The sequence below is a fragment of the Apteryx mantelli genome, chromosome 13 (assembly GCF_036417845.1).
Source record: "Apteryx mantelli isolate bAptMan1 chromosome 13, bAptMan1.hap1, whole genome shotgun sequence".
NCBI classification, from domain to species: domain Eukaryota; kingdom Metazoa; phylum Chordata; class Aves; order Apterygiformes; family Apterygidae; genus Apteryx; species Apteryx mantelli.
Genome location: NC_089990.1, coordinates 120873 through 140688, shown reverse-complemented (window position 1 = coordinate 140688; position 19816 = coordinate 120873). Strand labels below are relative to the sequence as shown.

Here is a 19816-nt window from a genome sequence, read left to right as displayed (position 1 = left end):
TTGTCATGCTTTCTGAACTTAGGCAAAAGTAATAAGTAATCTTTTGCTTTCCATCCCTAATTCCTTAGAACTGTTTAAATTGACAAACTGTATGTTTCACTCCAGAGACAGCTGCGCTTTCTCTATTACCTGCACTAGAAGAGCTTTAATTATTTGAAGTGTGTCATGGGAGTTATGTCAACAGGACTTTCATATTGAGAAGTAATGCAGGCCTGCAGGAGGTTTCCAGCTGGTGTCATTTTGCCACCTTCTCTTTCCTCTGCTGGTCTGGCTTAGTCCACACCAGGATTTCGCGAGTACCTATGGCAATCACAGGTTCAGGTTTATTTGATGCTTTCAGTCAACACTGAGTGTGTCTGTTGTGTGCCAGGATCCCTGAACATGAGTCTTTCCCAGCTGTTAAGTCTACATAGAGTGCTATCTGGAACGTCTCAGGTCTCAGAAGCTCTACTGCATTTACTGGGGACAATACTGTACAAACGCAGCTCCGTGACTTCCACATCTGAGATGGCATGCATAGTGCCAGCTTGGGAACCTCTGCACCTCACTGTTTATTGCGTTCTGTAGAGCTGACTTAGCTATCACTGCATTGCCAATCCCTTGCAAATACCTTGACACATTTGGTCAGCATATCTGGTCTTGGAGCTGGTTTGGAACGCCAGCTTGTCTGAGGCTCAGAGCTGCAGTAGAAATACAAAGAGATGAAGGGTGTATTTTTTGTGAGTTTTGAGCACCTTATTGTTTTTGTTACTGTCTTTGAAGGGAAGAAGAGACGCCGTTGTAACAAACGGATATATGTGAAGGAGTTGTTCCTCCATAAAGTTCCTTTGCAGTGGATGAGACTCACTGATAATTGCTTGGAAGCTCCCTGCTGGGCAACCCCACACCTTCTTCAGCTGTAAGTTTGATCCTGTGACCTAGAAAGGGGACAGAGAGCAGTGCTCTGTAATGGCTTTGGCCAGCTCGTGTGGTGTGCTGAGTTACGTCTGTGTTCCCTTCCTTTCCATCTTGCAGAAATTATGTCAGGTGTGTATAAAGCCCTGCTTGTTGCTGCTCATCTCCCCGTTGATTCTACAAAGAGAAGCAGCAGAACTTATTGGTTGCTTCTTCAAAAAGAAAGTAGAAATTATCTGGGGAAGTATGAGAAAAGCAACCTGTGTGGAAGAAAAGTGACCTACAACAGAGATGTGGCTGTTCATACTGGTGAAATGTGGGGTTAGCATAGTCAGTAACTTTTTTACATGAAAACAGTAAAGGAAAAATTCAGTTGGAAGTATCAGAAGTCCTTAATTTTTACCACAAAGAGGAAGTATTCCAGCATGCACTTCTTCGGAATAATCAGCTTTGCCTCTTAATGGAGATATATGAGCAAGCTGTCCTGGAGGAAGCTCAGACTTAAAAGACTGCTGAGCTTGATAAACCTCCATCTGGATTCTCTTTTTGCTTCTTAGACTTTTACACTGGCTTTTTCCTTTCTAGGATTCTTACAAGCATGAAGCCTCGTTTGCCACGTTCTTCGCGGAAGAACCTTCTGTATCTCACTTCCATTTACACAGAAGGAGGTGGCCCTTTGTCCAGTCCAGGCCTCTCTTCAGACTGCAGTGAACAGCCAATTTACACTATAGAGAGCTTACAGTGGAGGGCCAGACAAGAAAGTCAGGCTAAAAGTCATGAGCCGACTGTAGAGAGACAAGAAGGTGTGCTGGGGAGACATGATGGTGAAGAGGAGGTGGAGGAAGAAGAAGAAGAGATGGTAACTGAAACAAATCCTTTGGAAGGACTTGCTTATTCTGATAACATGCTGGCTATTGCAGAAAAAAGGGCTGTGCTGCAAGGGTCCGCCTGGCAGATCATTGCAGGTAAAAAGTGACTTCTTAAGACTTAGACTATCTACATCACTAGCAAATGTTGACCGAAATGCAAAGGCCCTCAGGGGCCGCTCAGAATTGAAGAGTGCTTCAAAATCATCTAAACGCCAAATTCCTGCAGATTTTAGGTTTTTTTCAGTCTTATGTTTATGTGCGCTTGTCATTTCTCCCTAAAAGCCCTCATAATATTCGGAGTGCTTTTTCCAGGAGCATGTTGTTACTGCTTCATTACCATTTTTTTATCAGGCTTTTCCAAACTCTATGTTTAAAATTTCACTATTTCCAATTGACAGGGGAGGATATATGCCAACTGTGAATGGCAAAGAAAATACGGTCGTTTCTTGGATTTAAGCAATATGTGCTGAAAGCTTCTGTTTGTCAGATTTAGGGGTATTTGAAAGTACTATTTGGCTACACTGGGAAGCACCAGCTGTATGCTGATAAGTTCCAGGCTGTAGGAAAATTGCAGTCATGATATGGTGGCAAGCTAAAGAAAGGAACAAGTTAAGAAGCTTGTAGAGTGAATAAATGGTTTAGCTAGTGCTTTGCTAGCTCCCTTACTGTAGCTATACTTGTTGATTGGGGTGGATGGTTCTGCAGCTGATGAGATTTTTGGAGAAGTGAATTATGGAGGGACTTGAAGACAGAAGAGGTTGGTGCTGTTTAAAGGAAGAAGAAAAGTGCAGCCATTGGAAGACAAAGAACTCTTGTACCTCACTCGCAGGGGAGTTTTTTCAAGTTAAAAAAAAAAAAAAAGTTTGATCTGTTGAAGCAGCTCAGCTTAATTATGCTAATGAGAACAGCTTGTTAGAGTTAGATGTTTTGAGAATGAAAACAAGACTGCCCTTTGCTTAGCTGATTTTGGTTCAGAGCAAGCAAAGCTGTCAGTGAAAGAACACGCATAGTGCCTAGTGTCTATAAACCTTGAGTCACCTGATTTTTACGAAGTTTCTGTTTATGTGGTTGGTTATGGGTAAACTTAATTTCTGTTTTAATAACTTCTATGTAGTTACCATCCTTAAACATTTGAAAACTGTAGTCAGTAGGTATATACAGTACCAGGACAACCAGTGGTATAATGATATTTACTAGGTTGCTCCCTAAAAAAAAGGCCTCAGCCTGTTTGATATGTAAAATAGTATTTGCCTTACAGTTGCACTGGAGGTCACCAAATGCTATTTCTGCACCTTTAATTTTAAAATTGTAACAGCTAGAAATCACCATCCTGTGTCAAGAATTTTTGTTCCATTAACCAAGAAGGGCGTGAAAGGAAAAGTAAAGTAGTATGCTGGTTCTTTAGGGCAAGGCCTGTGTTTATGAGCAGTTTTCAGGTAACAAAAATGATCAGTTTCAGGCAAGGACAATGAATTGACCAAGTTGTCCATGATTAGCTGGGGTCTCAAGTCATCTGTATAATTATTGCTCGCTCTCTGGAGTGGAGTCTCCTACCTTTTTGAGGTCTTCTGCCTGCTAGCCTTTCTTATGCTGCTAGTAAGGATTCCAGAGTTGAAGTGTTCTGACGTCAGGAAAGCTAGAGGGTTTAAGAAATCTTATTGTCAAAACAATGATATGTAATGTGTATCTTTCATTTAATTAAGTTTCATTTTGATTTCATATCTAAAAGGGACCTTCCCTATTGCGAACTGCCTGTGAAATTTTGGTGCAGAGCTATAAAGGAGCAGACTCATTGATGTTATCAGTGGCCAAGGATGGTTTCCCAGTGCAGTTTCTGGCCCCCATTGGAAGCCAAATTTTAAAAATGTGAAATTGGAGAGGAAATAGGAATAAGTGCTTGTAAAAATAATTAGCAGAATTTCCAAGAGACTGCTGTATTCTTCTTCCTTGCCATGTCATCCCAGCCTACCCATCTGTCTAGAATTGCTTTATTCATTAAGAGATTTCCCCAGCCTTTTGCTCTTCTACTTTTGTGGCTTCAGTTCCTGTTTATTCAACACTGTTGCTTTGCAACTGCGAATCTCAGTGAGTCCTAAAGAAGCTGGTTCCAAGCCTCACTGGAGGAATGAGCTACTGAGTGCAAATGTGCTGTTCTGTATCTTCGTATGTGTACAAATGGCTCTTTCCATTACAGGAGTATGCAGAGTGAATTTTTTTTAGAAGCCTTTTTCAAAGTGTGATTTTTTTAATTAACATATGTAAATCAATACTTCAGATTCAAACAAAAGTCTGCTCAAAAGAGAGAGGTAAATATTAAGGGTTGCTTCCGAATACTATGAGGTTTCTGTTAATGGACATTGCCTCACAGTGCTTTGGACAGGCTGCACTGTATAGCCTGCATGATGATACATGACTCCAGATGTTTTCCCATTGTCTTACATACTCCAGTTTCTTTCTTTGGAAGAGACAGTTAAATTAGTTAAAACTATATAGCTCAAATTTATATCATACAGTTCTTGCTGAGTACCTGAGTTGCATGAGACACTACTTGTGGGGATTCTTGTTTTTTGAAAATCTATCTGGGAAGCTTAGACTTCTTGTTTATGTGCTGAATGTTGTTTTTACCCAGATGAAGTACAATGGAAAGACTTTCCTATTGGGAAGCTCCCAGGTCAGACAGATGATCCTGATGGTCTCATGTTGGATAATTATTCCATGATGTCCCTGCTTGATCAACCAGCGAGAGATGAGTGGAAGTCTCCCACTACAAAGTGAGTAATGGTGTGGGCAGGGTTTTGTCCTTGAACCATGAAGTATGCACTTATCTCTCTGCTTTGTACTACAGTGTGAAAATTTCAGGAATTTCATGATTCCTGTTTACTTCTGTAATAGTTTGACCAAACTATCTACTAACTGTTCTTTTCTCATTCATTTGTCAAGTAATGTGTGTATTCAGAAGGACCTTTACAGTGCTGATATAACAGAGTAATAGTCTGCTCTTTGGACTGTGCTGATAACTTTCACTGTTGTCTGATGCTGTTAGTAAGATAGAATGTGCTGATCACTAAGAGTTACTAACCCTGGAAGTGCAGAATTTTTAAATCAACTCTACTGAGAGTTGGTGCAGAATCTGCCTGATGAAACACTGAGCTGAAAAACTTTAATTGCAAGACCACAGTTCTTCCCGTTTAAGCGTTAAGGACTAGAAGCCAGGAGACACAGTTAACAGTATTAGCTCTCCCATATTCTCACTGCCTGACCTCGGACAAGTCATTTAGCCTCATCCAGTGTAGGTTATCCCAGACTAGTTAATCCCCTGTGGGAAGGGACTCATTCTAAAACACAGTTGTTTGCTGAAGGACTTCAAGGTGCATTAGTGGGAAAGCCTGGAGATGAGGATAGAAGGTAGCCACAGGAAGTGGTTGATTGCAGATTACTTGCATAACACCAGAGGAAGGAACTGGCTGTATGTAATTTGGGTTCTGAATGTGCTTAGAGTTTGGCATCAGTGAATGAAAATGTGTATCTCTCCTATACAGTTGAGGTGGATACTACAGAACGCTTCCTGAGTAAGGTCATTGTCATTGCAGCCCCAGTCATTCATCCTATGGTTAATCCAAAATGAATGAAATCATCTTTTCTCCTCACTGTCTTTCCTCTTCCTTCTTGCTTGTATTGCATTAGCACACTTGCACCCTTGATGGACCAAGTATAAGTTGTTGCTGGGACAACTCAGAAGTATCATAGCAAGCTACTTCACAAAGCCGTAACAGTCATCCTTCCAAGCTGAAGGAACATACCCAGGATTCATCTCTGCATGTCTCCTTTTCTTGTCATTAAGGCTGATTGAGAACTGCTGTTTGTAATTGTAGCTGTTATACAAGCTGTTCCCATTCCTTTCTACGAATGAGCCTTTTGCACTATCTGAAAGATAAATGCAGTGACATCAGTGGCAATCAAAAAGATGGTTTCTCTAGTATCCTTTGAGGAAGCCAACTTGTAATGTTATCATCTTCACTCCTTCTGCTCTTTCTGAAAGAAACCATTGCTTGGGTTATGCTCTGTCCCTTATGAGATACTGCTGCTAAGCTATTTGGAAGTTATTAGCGCAGCCTCAGCAGGCTTGAAAACTCAATTTCTATTAAATTACGGCTCAGATCCTCAGTCACAGTATGTTGGCATCGCCCAGTGACTTTTTCAGAGCTGTACCTAGTGATTCAAGTTGCAGATCTGAACCCACTAAAGAAATACAGGTTGTCATGGAAATGATGGTAGCATTTTTAGAAAGCTTTAGTTGGATCTTCTCTGTTACCAAATGAAACTTGTCCATTTAAGCCATCCCTCTGAAGACTTTTTAGTAGGGTCATTATTTCACCCTTTGAAGTCAAAGGATCTCAAGTGCTGTTAGCTGTCAAATCAGTTTTGTCACATAGACTGTAGTGGATGGACTTGCCTGTATTTGCCACCAAGGAACACTTCAGAATACAAGTAAAATGTAGGTTTTTTTCTTAAACACTTGATAGAGTATCTTTTTAATTGGTGATTCTCTCCCTGTAGTTGATAGGTCCAGTCTAGTGGTTTCTAAAACAAAACGTGAATAACAGTGACAGTAATGCAGACTGGCGTGTTGCAGTGGGAAGAGCCCTTGCACATATTCATATTTTCACATGTTCAGTTGTTTGCAAATTTGTCTCCAGTTCTGAAGAGCAAGGTTTCCCTCCTGTCTCTTCTGTCATGTTGGAATGAGGCAAATTCTTGGAATCTGCAGATCTGCTTTCAGTCTGTAAAGCCCCGGCACTCTCACCCTAGTCACAAATGATAGACTACTTGATTTTGGAGACTTCAAACGTAAAGCTGCTCAACTTAATGTTTAGGTAGGTGAATCACTGCTAAGAATAAGGAGCTGCAGCAGAATTCTGACTAGCTACAGTAATCAGTACCATTCAGCATCTAGCCAGCAGGCTCTGACAAGAGACAGGTTGGGGGGGCTCTTAATTCATTCCTCATTGGCTCAGTGGATTTTGCTATGCACAATAGATGGAATCATCGTTAGGGAGGGTGTAAAGAAATGCATATGGAGTAGTGTGATTCACTATTCTGGCTTGTTCAAAACCTGCTACTCGATGCCAGCTGAAGCATGTACCCTTTCTGACTTGTGTGCTGTAGGCGTCAGGTATTATGTAATCCCAGAATATTTCTTGGAGTGGTGACTGTGTGCTGTTTCTAGAGTAGTAGGAATTAAAAATCATCTAATGATTTCAGGTCCTGCTCTGCAAACAAAGGAATTCCTCTAAGTACAAACTCTATCAGACCACTGATTTAGACGTTAAAGGAGCTAGGACTTGGCCATAATAAAGTCTGCTATCTGAAAATCCACAGCATGCATTACTGAAAGAATTCATTTGTTAATAAAAATTCACTAAAACTACCAGTATATGGTTTTTGTTATGTTGCTTGGGAGGTCAGCAAAATCCTCGCAAACGTCAGCAGAAGTAAAAGTGAGTACTAGTACTGAAGTGTGGTTAGTTAAGATACAGCTTTACTCTGAGTGTAGAAACATCTCTGTTGAAAAAATAGAAAATTTTGGTCAAATTATCAGGGAATATGATAATCTCACATGCATCTCTATTCCATTCCAAATAATGTTATAGAGTTCAAAATCTGTCCTTGCCAAATTCCTACTAGCTAATAGGCTAAGCTTAATAGCAGGAGGGATAGTGCAAAAAAACCCAAGTAGAGGAGAAAAGCTTGGTGTGTTTTCTGGATTCCTGGGAAATGTGTGTGTTTTCGGAGAGACAAGAGCAGGCAGAAGCCATTGCTATGGTGCTGTCCCATTTTGGCAGCTTCTTATTGTCTGGGGCCTACCAGTGCTTTGTTATCATGGCTGCATTTATTCCACACATCAGAGGGTAACAGCAGTGGTTTGGCATCTCTGGTGATCTCCTCTGTCTCTGTCTTTTTAACTCCAATCCTCTGCTTCTGTGTGGTTGGAGACAAGATCTGGTTTTTCTTTCTGTCGGTCTACCTGCCCCAGCTGTTTTGCCTCCATTTCCCTCCCCTGTCCAGTGGTCTTGTTGCTTCTGCTGGCAGCATCCTTGGTGGTGATAGAGAGCAAGTAGCCGGTTTTTGTTTTGTTGAATACAAGTGCCAACAGTAGCAATATGCTCCTGTACTCTCACAGGGAAGGGGAGGAATTGAAACTTAACCACCATAGCACTGTCCTCCTATATCCCACATTCCTCAAAAGTTTGTGCCATCAGTACACTGCTAGCTGGCCCTGCAGCTGGCAAAATATCTGGCAAATGTTTTCCTTGCTTTCTCATCAGCAACCTAATTAACCAGATTCTCACTGCTTTTGTTTTGTTTCTGGCAGCTTTCATTTAATCCCCATTAAATGTGTCTTCCTTCCCACTACTGTTACTTACAAGTCTTGCTTCCTAGCCCTTTATAAGAAAGGATCAGCTGTGGATGCTGGCAGCTGACCTGGAGATGTTTTACAGACAGTGTTTCCAAAGTCTTGGTTATATTAGATAAAGAAAGAGTCCTCAGAGTTCCGAGTCCCATCACAGTTCCTAATAATCGGAAAGCAGAACCATGGAGCAAGCAGTCACCAGATGCAACTGGTCCTGCTGCACCTTCAGTGTTAGGTTCCTTTTCTTTTTTTCTTCTTATCAGGTTTCAATATTTTGTAGCTGCTTCTGTGACACTCAGTTGTAGTGAGCCATGTGAAGCAGTTCATGTGTTTGCAGTTTTACAGCACTGGCGAGCAGGTAGCTGAGTGTTATGATTAAATGATGACTTGTTAAATCTCCCGGTCTCTCCCTGGTTTAAGCTGATGAAACATCACCTTTTATGACTTCAGAACAAATGTGATTTAGCTTTTGGGATTTGGAGGATATATAATGATACCTAGAAAAAGAATTTTTCTCGCTAGAATTTGTTAGGATTTTTGCAAATCCATAAAATGTGCAAAATGGGGAGGATATTTTCAGTTTTCCAAAATTTGCTTTCCTTACTATGCTTCAAGAGTAAAGCATCACTCTGTCATTAACACAGAAACTGGAAGTGTGGTGCTGGAAGATGTGATGTCTGTAAAGATGCTTTGAGATTCTTGTTTGAGCAGTCTGCAAAGATGCGTATGTAAAGGATCTTTTTTAAAAGAAAAAAAAAAAAAAGAACATGCTCACATCAACATGCATCTAAACACAAAGCTACCACCTTTGATTCGGCAAGTTTCTGATTCACAGACTGCTGGAAGGTAGGAGGGTAACCAGGGGAAAACACTGTTCTGTTGTTTTGTGTGTGTATGTTTACTTATCCATCTGCTTTTGAACATAGCTGGAGACAGGCAACTGAGTTAGACCTTTGATCTCACCTAGTTCAAGCATTTTACGTTCTGGAATTGATGTGCATTTAAATCTGTGACCTTAACAGCACGAGGCAGTCTGTGGAAGATTCCATAAGTTGCATTCATATTCCTTTCTTGCTGCACCTTAATACTCTAAGTAAGAAATATACATGGCTGTTTTTTTAAAGACCTCCTTCTCATAACCAACTTGTCAGGGGTATTTGCTAATGCAAAAAACATTGGAAGGTCAGATCTATACTTGGTCATAAAAACCTACAAAATGCAGGGAGGTTAAAAAAAATATATAGCTGTTGAGTTGCTCTAGTTCTAAAAACAATTAGAAAAAGATTTATACTGTTAATTAGATAGTTAAATGGATTCTCATACTTAAAAATGAACTATTTCACTATCTGTAAGTGTTCTCTGAAATGCAATTTTCAATGATTTTTCACAGGAGGAGAGCCATTGCTTATCCATACTTTGGGTAATGTTTTCCTAGGCTTTACTTTCTAGGACTTGTATATGATTCTGCTGCTTGCAACAAATTAGAAGTAAGGGATCCTTTTTGTCTGGGGAGATGAAAGGAAGCATAGCGAGTCATACAAGACAGAAATGGCTGTTGGGAAATGCTAGGTCAACTCATCTGTACATAGAAGAAGAGCAAATTATGTTGCTATAGGATAGAAAAATGCTGCCTATCAGCCAGTTGAATATTTCCAAGAGGTTCTTGAGCTCAAGACTTAGCTGAAGTATTTGGATTTCCAGGAATTTCTATTCTGTGCCATAGTTGTGTAATTATAATGGAAAATTTTGCTAAAAATACTTAGCAGAGGCAGAAGCCTTAAAATAATAAAGGTTATCTTGGGAAGGGGTGGACTCTGTCCCATAGTACTTCACTACACACTTGACCATGGCCCCTACCTTGGCCGGTAACCAAAACAGAATTGTTTGAGAAGGAACACAGCTCATTTGCTCCTGGAAGAGACAAACTTAGTCTGCATTATAGATTCTTGTTCACGTGTGTGTCAGAAAACTCCTCTTGGGATTTACAAATGAAAGGGCCTGTCTCTTTTTTTTCTTTTCTTTCTTTTTTTCTTTTTTTTTTTTTTCTTCTCTCTCCCTAGTCTCTTCAGTGTTTATCTTATAGGTAATACTCAGTAATTTGATGTTTGCAAGGATATTAAAAAAGCAGTAGGTGACATTAGGGAATTCATGACAATGGTTGGTGTAGGTAGGTTGATTGTTCTTAGTGTTATGGTTAGGAGGAAGTTGCCATTCCATTTTATAATACAAGGCAGTAGATAGCCCTGGAGAGAACAAGATCTGTTCTGCAATGTCTGTCCTGTGGACAAGGGTTGAATTTGTTTGGTGGTGCTTTGCAGGGAAGCTGTTACTGATGTTGCCGTGGAACTAGCCATCAGTGAAAACAATTACACAAACTGATGTTGTATTTAGAAACCTTGCTTTAAAAAGAGAAGGAAGGAGGGGAAAAAAAAAAAAAAAGCCCAAGCCACCAGCAAATATCTTGGAGTTAAGAGTGAGGGTGTTGTTTACCCTCTTACCTCAGTATTCTGTTCTCCTCACATCCTGTAGAACTAAAAGAGGAGGAGGAAAAGTGACATATAGGATGCAACTAACTTCCTGAAGAAATAACTGAAGAGCTGATTTCTGCTGCAGTGCCTTGTGATTGTGTTCCAAGAACAGAATGAGCCCCCACTCATTACTGCATTGCAGACCTGCACAACATGTGTTGCCTGTTCTGTGTAGCATAAAATTACATGTACTTCCTGAACTCTTATTGCAGAGAAACTCAAAGAAACCTACAAAGCGGATGCATAAGGGATCATCTTGCTCACCCAAAAGTTCAGCCACTTCTCAGGTGGAGGCTGGTAACAGCTAAGGCAAGCATAGCAGAGGTATACTGGAAAAGCAGTATCCTGGAAATTTAACATAGCAAAGGCCACATTTACAAATTTCTACCCACTCTAGGCTGTTTTTCTCATATTGTCATGAAAATAGTTTTCAGCATAGATGATTGCTTGCTTTTTCTTCATATTTTAATACATATAGCATTGAAACAATGTCAGCATACATTTGGTGGTGAAATTGCCATAGAGGTAAGTAATTAATTGCTTCCAGAGATTTGTAAGTTGTCTTGAAATTACTTTAATCAGAATTTCCTGCTGTTGTGTTCGAAGAGACCTCATTTTTACCAGAGAGGTTTACAGTTGCTCTTACAAGATTCTGCTGTAAGTTACGAGACCTTGGTGTCCAGAAGGTGCCTCTAAAGAACCTGAGGTTTTGCTTCAGATCATACCATTCTTCCTGCTTGTATCTCCCTGGCTTCTATGCTATGAGTATTTGTGATCAATTTTAGAGGATCTCATTGGTGCTGTGTAGAAGTAGCATGGCAGTATGGGTGATTTTGAGACTAGAAAAATTCTGTTTGAGTTGATGAGTAAAAAGATTGATTCTGTTCTATTGCTTCTGGTGATGTGTATCCCACCTCAGGTCTATCTGCCCTGTATTGTCATGTAATGTGTAAGAAAGTTTTATTTTTAATGTTCAGCTCTGTCTGTCCCTAAACTAGCACACAAATTGAGGTTAGGCTCAAAACATGCTCCACATCCACTTTTCACCTGAGCCCACAGCAGTATTTTGCCTACACTGCTCTGTGCAAGTACAGACTTAGTTATTGCAGTGCATCACAGGAGTACTCACTTGAAGAGATCATACTAAGTCATGTGGTACCAGAACAGAGCCATTGGGCCCTTCCTTGAGAGGAAGCAATAAGCGTTAAGTGTATATTTCTTTCTTTGGAGAAGGCTTCATTTGTCCATGAGGGGAGAGGGAGATTCCCAGATTTGTTAGGAAATGACAGAAGGAACAAGTTGTAATCTGCTCAGCAGATAAGGGAATAAATGGAAGTTGAAGCCTTCAAGATGAAGTGGAAGATAACTCTGGAGTTGACTTGTCTCTCGCAAAGGGGGTTGGGATGACCAGTTTATCTACTCTTCACTAGTCTGGGGTATTTTATGACTGTGTTCACAGTTGAATTTGGTTATCTGCCCACATTTTGGTGGTATGACATATTTTGTTTGCTGCTTATAGCAGTTTATGCAACTGGCTGGTACCTTTTTGGTTTGGGGGTTTTCCACAGAGGAAAATCAAAAAAATGAACAATTAAATACACTGTAAGATCGTGTGCATGGTATCTGTTAGGAACAATGCCTTTGCCTGTGCCTGCTTGAATGGCAAGCTAATTAGATTCCTTTGGAAGGGCAGCTCTCAGCTGTTGTTCATGTGTACTGCCTCCCGAATTGCACCTCTGCACATATAAGACAGTGTGCTGGGAAAACTGTTATTTAATTTCTTCCTGCCCTAATTGAAGGGCACTGAGTTATGTAGTAGTGACCAGCAACATTTGTCACTGCAACCCAGTGCCATCAAGAGCTTTTTCTAGCCTTGATTCTGTAGTAGGACTATTACTGTAAATTTTTGAACAATTATTTGGTATTCCAGTAAATTGCACCAATACCTTGTTGCGTGTACTGGCATGGTATCTGCAGTCTTGTTTTAGTGCCCAGAAGCGAGTTTGCTCTCCTGATTTTAAATGTAGTGTAGAATTTCAGAGGAAAGTTGTGTTCAGGTTGACAATCCAATGATCGTTCCCTTTCCCATTGAAAGGAGATTGTTGAAATTGTCTTCAGCTAAATGCCACTTCTTCACATTATTACTGTGGTTAAGCTAGAAGCAGTATCTTAAATGTTAGTGCATGTGATATTTTGTTTGTTTTCCTTACTTTTAAGCCAGGCAATTGGGTGATGCAAAGGAGTGTGAATAAATGCTCTGTGCCTGGACACAGTTTAAACTACTCATAGGCATGAGCTGGCTCTCACTTACTTCTAACCATTCATGATTGCTAAGGCTAGTCATTGTGGACAACTTCATAGAAAACACTTTGTAGAAAGCAGAGGGGAAAAACCCTCAATTTGTTCATTAAAAGAATTTTTTTAAAAGGTAAAAATAATCTAATGTCATTAAAACTATCCAGAGACCTGACATAGCATAGCAGGTTTGTTTTCGAGAGACTCACTCTCAGTGCAGAAGTAGTGTTAGTGTTAACTACTTAGAAAGGCCTGTGAAGAATTTGAGTTATGGCAAGCAGAGTCCTTTAAGAGCAGGAGAGAACATGCAAAGGTAACACTTCCTATCCTTAAGAAATGTAGCAATAAACTACTGAAGTAGTTTTAGTAATAACCTAAAAACTAACTGAAAAGAAGCCTCTGTATTTGACCATTTTTGTCCGAAGAGAAAAGTAATTTGAGGTGTTTGTAGGAATTGTAAGACTATCCTGTGGAATCTAATTAGTGCTTGTTTTCAGGAGTAGGATATTTGAGGGCATAAATTAATGACAAAGTGCCTGGAATTAGGAAATAGCAACTTTGTAATACATATATTTTATGTTTCTGATGGGTTTTGTCTTCTGAAGCACATGATTCTGGCTACTCTGAGAGCAAACAGAGCAGTGGTGAGATTGTGGGTTTGATTTCATTGTGCAACTTCTATTCACTTAACTGTATTTGGAGCTTTATAGCCTACAAAAATAACAGAAGTGTCTTTTTTAAAAGGATGGTCATTTCTTTACTGGCTTTAGAATGGAAGTTTATTCAACCTGTGAATCTAAGATTGACTAGAAAAAAAACATTTTAAAATATGTCTTTCATTTTCATTAAATGGTAGAGTTCACATGGATGAATCCCCTTGAGTTAACGGGTATTATGCTACGTTTTCCCTGGTGAGTGACAGCTCTTTCCAGACCTGCCAGTAAAGCATTCCAGCAAGTGGGTCAAAAGTAGCAAATACTCTGTCTCTCATACTTGGAGATCATGTCCAGCAGCTGATGGACCAGCTAGTTTCCTTCCCTTATCAGTAGCACTAGAGTCCTTTGGAGGAAGAAGCCTGGACTGTATTCTGAAACATTTAGTCATGGTGAGAGTCAATTTTATATAGATTGCAGATTAAAAAGCTGCAAGCTAGGTGTGGAAGTTTCGGTGCTTCATCTTTCAGATTCTGAAGTAAGTTAGCAGGTGTTACTTTCCCCTCTGTCCCAAATAATTGCTTTTCATGTGGCCAGAGATGCAGAGAGCAACAACTACAAGAGCTTCCTCTATACTCGGCCAGGGAGGTGGATTTATTTTTCTCTTCATACAGTGCTTTCTGATCTGCTTCCAGTTAGTTGTAGTTTGAACTAATGGTGAGTGTAACGTGTCATGCAGCTCATATTACTAGAAAATACCCACGTAAAGAATAAAAAAGCAGATACCAGGCCAAAAATAACAAGTGTTTCTCTATCCCTTTGTGTGGGTGAAAGGGGCAGAGAGTTTCTGCTATTCAGATCACAGTCTGGCAGGAGGCCAAGGAAAAAAGCTTGGAAAGAAACATAAGGGAGAACTGCTGCTAAGGCAAATGAAAAGGAGCAGAACCTGGTTTATTCTCATGACTGGGCCTGGAAACAATCTAGGCTTCACCAGTACTGTTACAGGAATAATTTGTTCATTATTCTTATTCCCCTTGTGTAGGCAGCTTCTCCTTTTGCCAAAGGCCATGTGGCATCTGGAGGGTTGTCTGACTTGCCCAGAGGCAGAGGGGAGCAGAACAGTGTTTCCTGGCTACTTCTCATGTATTCTTCTATTCGGAAACCTCGTTCTTTGTATTGCAGCAACATGGATTTCTGCTTCCCTTTCAAAAGGGGTTTGTTTGGATTCTTCCAGAAGGTGTGTTTGCTATTTACTACTTTAGTTCTGCCCTCCAACTTCTCTGCCTACAGAGACCAGTTCTGCCAAGTTCAGCATGGGAGTAACAACAGTATGGTATGAGAGAATAAAAATTTGGTGCTTTAGATTTGAAATATCTGAAAGATGCTTAGGAAGAACATCTGCAACATAGGTAATGGGACACATCCCTTTTAGAAAGGGGTGGCCATCTTTACTTTTCCTTCTGGCTTAACAGACGTACAGCCAATCAAGGTAATGAACTGCAGACAGGGTTTCCTGCAGCACAGTTTCGCAGATTAATTTGGAAAAAGGGCTTTGGACAAGTCATGTAACAGAAGCACAACCTGTTGTTGCAGACCTAATTCACCAGGTGTGCAGATGGGAAAGGAGCGTCTTGGCAATCTTACGAATGTGTTTCGTCTATGATGTTTGTCTAACATCTGCCTGAATTCTGCCTACCTTGTTTGAGGTCTGTGCTTCTGATGAGTCTTTAGAAAAACTTGCTTACGTAAACATGTGCTAGGAAAAATAGGTTTCAGCTGACAAACTCCCTTCCCTTTTAAAGATGAACCAATCTTTAGAGACAGTCAAGAGCCTTTCTCAACTCCCATTCTTCACATTTTCTGTTTCTGTTGTTGCTGTTTTCTGGAGGTTCAAGAAATTGGAGAGTATGCCTTCCCTGAGCTTAAAGACTAAATCAACAGCCTAGCTATCCACAGGTTTTCTCCCACGAGATTGTTGGATAAGCTCTTGTTTTGTTCTTTCCCTGCTCCTGTTTCTCTGCCCACCATTTGTCACACAACTTGGTCCCTTGTGGAGCCTTTTGCACAGTTTCTCTGGTTTACAGTCAGATATTCCCAAAGACAAGCATGCTGTTCCTAAAACAAAATAGCCTGAATCTCAGAGAAGCAAAATAGTTCCAAAAGAGCTGAATCCAGCCCAAACCAGTGAATTTTGAGGCTGTAGTCCATTATCATATATTTAGCTGTCTGTGCAGATATACAATTGGAAAAAATTAATGACAAGCAAGTAGTTGTAGAACAGAGTAGCTCTGATTACTCAAAGAGCACTTTCTCCCTTGAATCCCAAGTAATAAAATGCTGTTACCCTGCTTAACAATAGTCTAGCTTCATCCCTCCTGAAAAGCAGTTAATCTGCTGTGATGAGCTTGCTCTTGACAACCTTCCTGCAGTACATTTGAGGTGGAAGATGATGTCAGTGTCTGTCTCCAGAGTCTCTGTCCTGGGGATGACAGCAGGCCTATGAAGTCATGAGTGATGAGGAGTGTACATGACTGGGGAGGAAAGATGACCTTGTTAGCAAGCTGAATTCTGGGTAGTTTCCATCAGCCAGAGGAAAATTGTCTGATCATTACATTGAATGAGGTAGCTGTAATCTTTCTGCGTTGGCTTTGTCTGCAAGGCTCCCAGCAGTGTTTCATCTGAAAAGGGAGTGACTGGGAGGTATTTTGACCTTAGGAGGAGAAAGTATCTGTCTCTGAGGAGCTCTGGGCAGCAGCCTCTGCTATATTGCCAATTATTCCCGTATCATCTGGAAAAGGCATTGAGCTTTTCAGTGTATAGCTTCAAGTTGCTGTAAATCAAGCTTCCCATATACCTTAATCTTGTTTGTGGAAATGATTTTGTGTCCTCAGAGGTTTTGCTTTGTTTTAACGTGGGACATTAAGTTCCTGTGATGCTTGGATGCTTTGGAAAAGCTTGCAGTTCATTCCTTCCTGGTCCCAAAAGGTTGCATTTTTCAGTGGATCTTCTAGTGTGTTATGGGCTGCGTTGTCAAAATTCATGCTTAGGTTTGCTGTGGCAGCCTCTGAAGCTTTGAATAGCTGCTCTCATCCTCAGATAGATATTTCTTTTTTGTGTATAAGCATATGTATCTTTTGTTTACTCCCAGTGTCAGTTTCATCTTACAACAGGGGCAAATTTGGGGGTTGGCAATGACCACTTGGAGAGTTTTCTGAGGGTGGAGTTGCTGACATGCAGTTGCTTCAAGGGTTGCACCGAAAGGTTGCATTGACATTTCTGAAATGGGATTCATCATTTAATGGTCATGTATAATGCCTGGATTTCATTGTCCTAAGGATGACATGTGCGAGCAGGTAAGTGGGACAGCAATATGTGCTGAAGGGTGAAGATAGTGGGTGGGCAGAGAATAGATTCTTGTTCTGGAGGCGCCTCAATTGTAGCTGGGATTGCATGAGCTGTCCTTGGGCGTAAGGAATAGAGAAGATAACAAACTTGCAAAAGACAACCAGGTTTTCCCTTTTTCTTCACAAATGTCAGATACCAGGTTTCAAGTGGATCTCGTAAAGACATTTTATTGTTAAAATTTAGCTCTCCCACCTTCCCCATTCTCTTAAAATGAATACAAGTGATAAAACATACCGTTAGCTGATGACCTAGTTACAACATTGTAGTGATTTAAGTTCCTTCATATATTAAAGCTTTGGATAAGGAATCATTTACCCTGTTCTCCACCTGTTCTTTGAGCCGTGTGTTCAGCAGTGCTTTATGTCTTGGAACACTGTATAAAAACTTATTGTTCCTTTGTGTGCTATGTTAGTCATGTTAATGTGTTGTTGTTTGGAGGAATCTCCCAGGACTCAACCCTAACTAGGTAACTTCTGCAGTGGAAAGGGGTTTTACGCCTGTTTGAGAGTGAGCCACCTTCTATATTTAGAAATGACTTAGCTTGCTGTGAGTGTCACCAAACAATAACTTCCTTTAAACTCTGTGTAAACAGTCTAGTTTCTGTCGTCTTCTTCATAAGAGCCATAGGAATGGCTAGTTTCCATGTGTCAGGTGCTGCATATGCTCTCTGATCCAGGCATTAGCATTCTGGGGCTGAGGCAGTCCTAGCAATTCAAAGCTTAAAGGTTTTTTTGCCGTAATGACAAGGTTACTTTTCCCGTTACAGAGGTGATATAACGTGTGCAAAGAGAGGGGAAGATTCCTTGGATTACTCAGGAGTGCTGCTGCTCCTGCTCAGCAGCGGTAGGGGGAGTTACAGTCTGAACTGGAAACTTGGGCACAGCAGGCAGAACCAAAGCAATCAAGCAGATGTGTGCCTGTACATACTGTGCAACACTTATAATTCATGATAGTCAGGTTTCAGATCAGTGTTAGCATTGCAGTATTAGTATTTTGCCTCATTAGCTTGTATTCCTCGCTGCAAAGGACAGTTCAGATGAAAACTGTTGTGTGGTTATTTCTGAAGTCATGTCTCCCTAACAAATGTCCATAGCTGCTCATCTTTCCTTTGGTATGTGCTCACCTTTGGCACCTCAGGACGGTTCCCCCTCTTGAATGAACTGATGAACGTTCTGGCAGCTAAATGTCCAGAGCTAAAAGAGAGAAGTGGTATTTTGTTTTGGAAATAAAAACCCCTGTTACAACTTCCTTAATGAAGTTTAGAATGCTATCAAAATGACTTTGGTGATGCAAGCTTCTAAATCAGTTTGATGCTTATGTGGCTTATTTCTCTTCCTCTCACAGCTCTGCAGAACTGAATATTCCTGTGACAGGAGGATTGTTATGGACCCAGAATGACTTCCATAAAATAAAAAGTGGCCTTCAACTTTTCTAAGACAGCAGACTGCCCTCCAGCTTTCAGTATTGCACAAGATAAGTGACATGGAAGAATGAGTAATAATGATAGGGAAAAAGCCATTCCAGGACTCCTTTCTTTCTTCCCCCCCCCCCCCATAAAGATTTATTAATTTTGACCGTGTAAATTTTACTTCATAAAGCAGTTGAATTTTAAGTTCCATGAGTAATCATCATTGTCTGCTTAACCACTATCATGAACTTTTAGCTCTAGCTGATGTTTTCAAAATATGATTAGTATACTTTGGAATCCTTCAGCATTTTTTTTTCCACAGTTAATAAACACCCTTGACTGAAGGCAATCTTCTTTCTAGATCCTATTTTTTCCTTTTTCACTCACATATTCTGAAAAATATACTCTGGTCCTCATTGGGCAGACTATTGAGCCTTTCTCTTCCAGAGAACCTAATGTAGTCATGTATGAGTTTGGATTATTTTGCCATAATTTTCATCTAGCTAGGATTTAACATGAAGCTTCAGGGATCAAGCCTAGCTATAGCATAGCTGAATAATCAGTTTCAGATGCAGTTCAGTGCATAAACATCTTTGGATTTTTTGTGTGTGTGAGAGAGAGAAATGTTTTCAAATGATACTCTTGAGGCCACTTCTGTCTCTTTTTAACTAAAATTTTCTGCTTGCTTTTGTTCCTATTCATGTTTTTGCTGAGATCAATAAACAATACTATGGTCTTTGCCTGGAGCTAGTGTGACTATTGCAGAAATGGGCTGAGTACCTAGTTGAAAAGTTGGTGAGAAAAAGGACTTACAGCTAGCATCTACTAAATGCAATTTTATTTAGCTGTATTAAAGGTACCTGGAACTTTAAGGCTTCTGCAATTACCTGGTAAAAAATTGGGAGCTTATGTGTGTACCTATTTCAAGACTTCTCAGTAAGAATTTGTTGGAGTATATCTGTTAGATAGGAAGACAGAGCCTTTCTCTGAGTCAGGCTAGTGGTAATTTGCAGTATTTAAAAACAAAGCAGGAACAACCTTTGAAAATGTCAATGTAGCATTGTGAAATGAGATCTTTTTAGTTCTTTAGAGCTACTGCTGACATTATATGCTAATGTTCTTTAGAAAGAGAGCTAGAAAAACAACAACTTTAGCAGTACACTGGACAGGATTAAATTGCAAGTTTAGAACAAAAACCTCATGGAAGCCTTTTAGGCTGGTTCTCAAGTAAAGGTTTAGCTAAGTATCCATAATGTAAATATTTTTTTTCTTTATTGTAATTTTTGTCATCCTGTCCTGCTGTGGTTACTGTCTGTTCAGCAGTCAGCCAAAAATCGTTTAAAATGGAAAGT

General features: G+C 40.2%; 1 protein-coding gene across 1 annotated transcript in view; it reads left to right on the top strand.

Moving 5' to 3' along the window:
* LAS1L (LAS1 like ribosome biogenesis factor) overlaps window positions 1–19210 on the top strand; it is a 37647-nt gene extending 18437 nt beyond the window's left edge. The window contains exons 10-13 of the mRNA XM_067304187.1: window positions 763–898; window positions 1480–1859; window positions 4393–4534; window positions 18401–19210. Coding sequence (XP_067160288.1) covers window positions 763–898; window positions 1480–1859; window positions 4393–4534; window positions 18401–18491 — 749 coding nt within the window. The 3' untranslated portion in view covers window positions 18492–19210. The remainder of the gene's footprint in view (window positions 1–762; window positions 899–1479; window positions 1860–4392; window positions 4535–18400) is intronic.
* The last annotated feature ends 606 nt before the right edge of the window (window positions 19211–19816 follow it).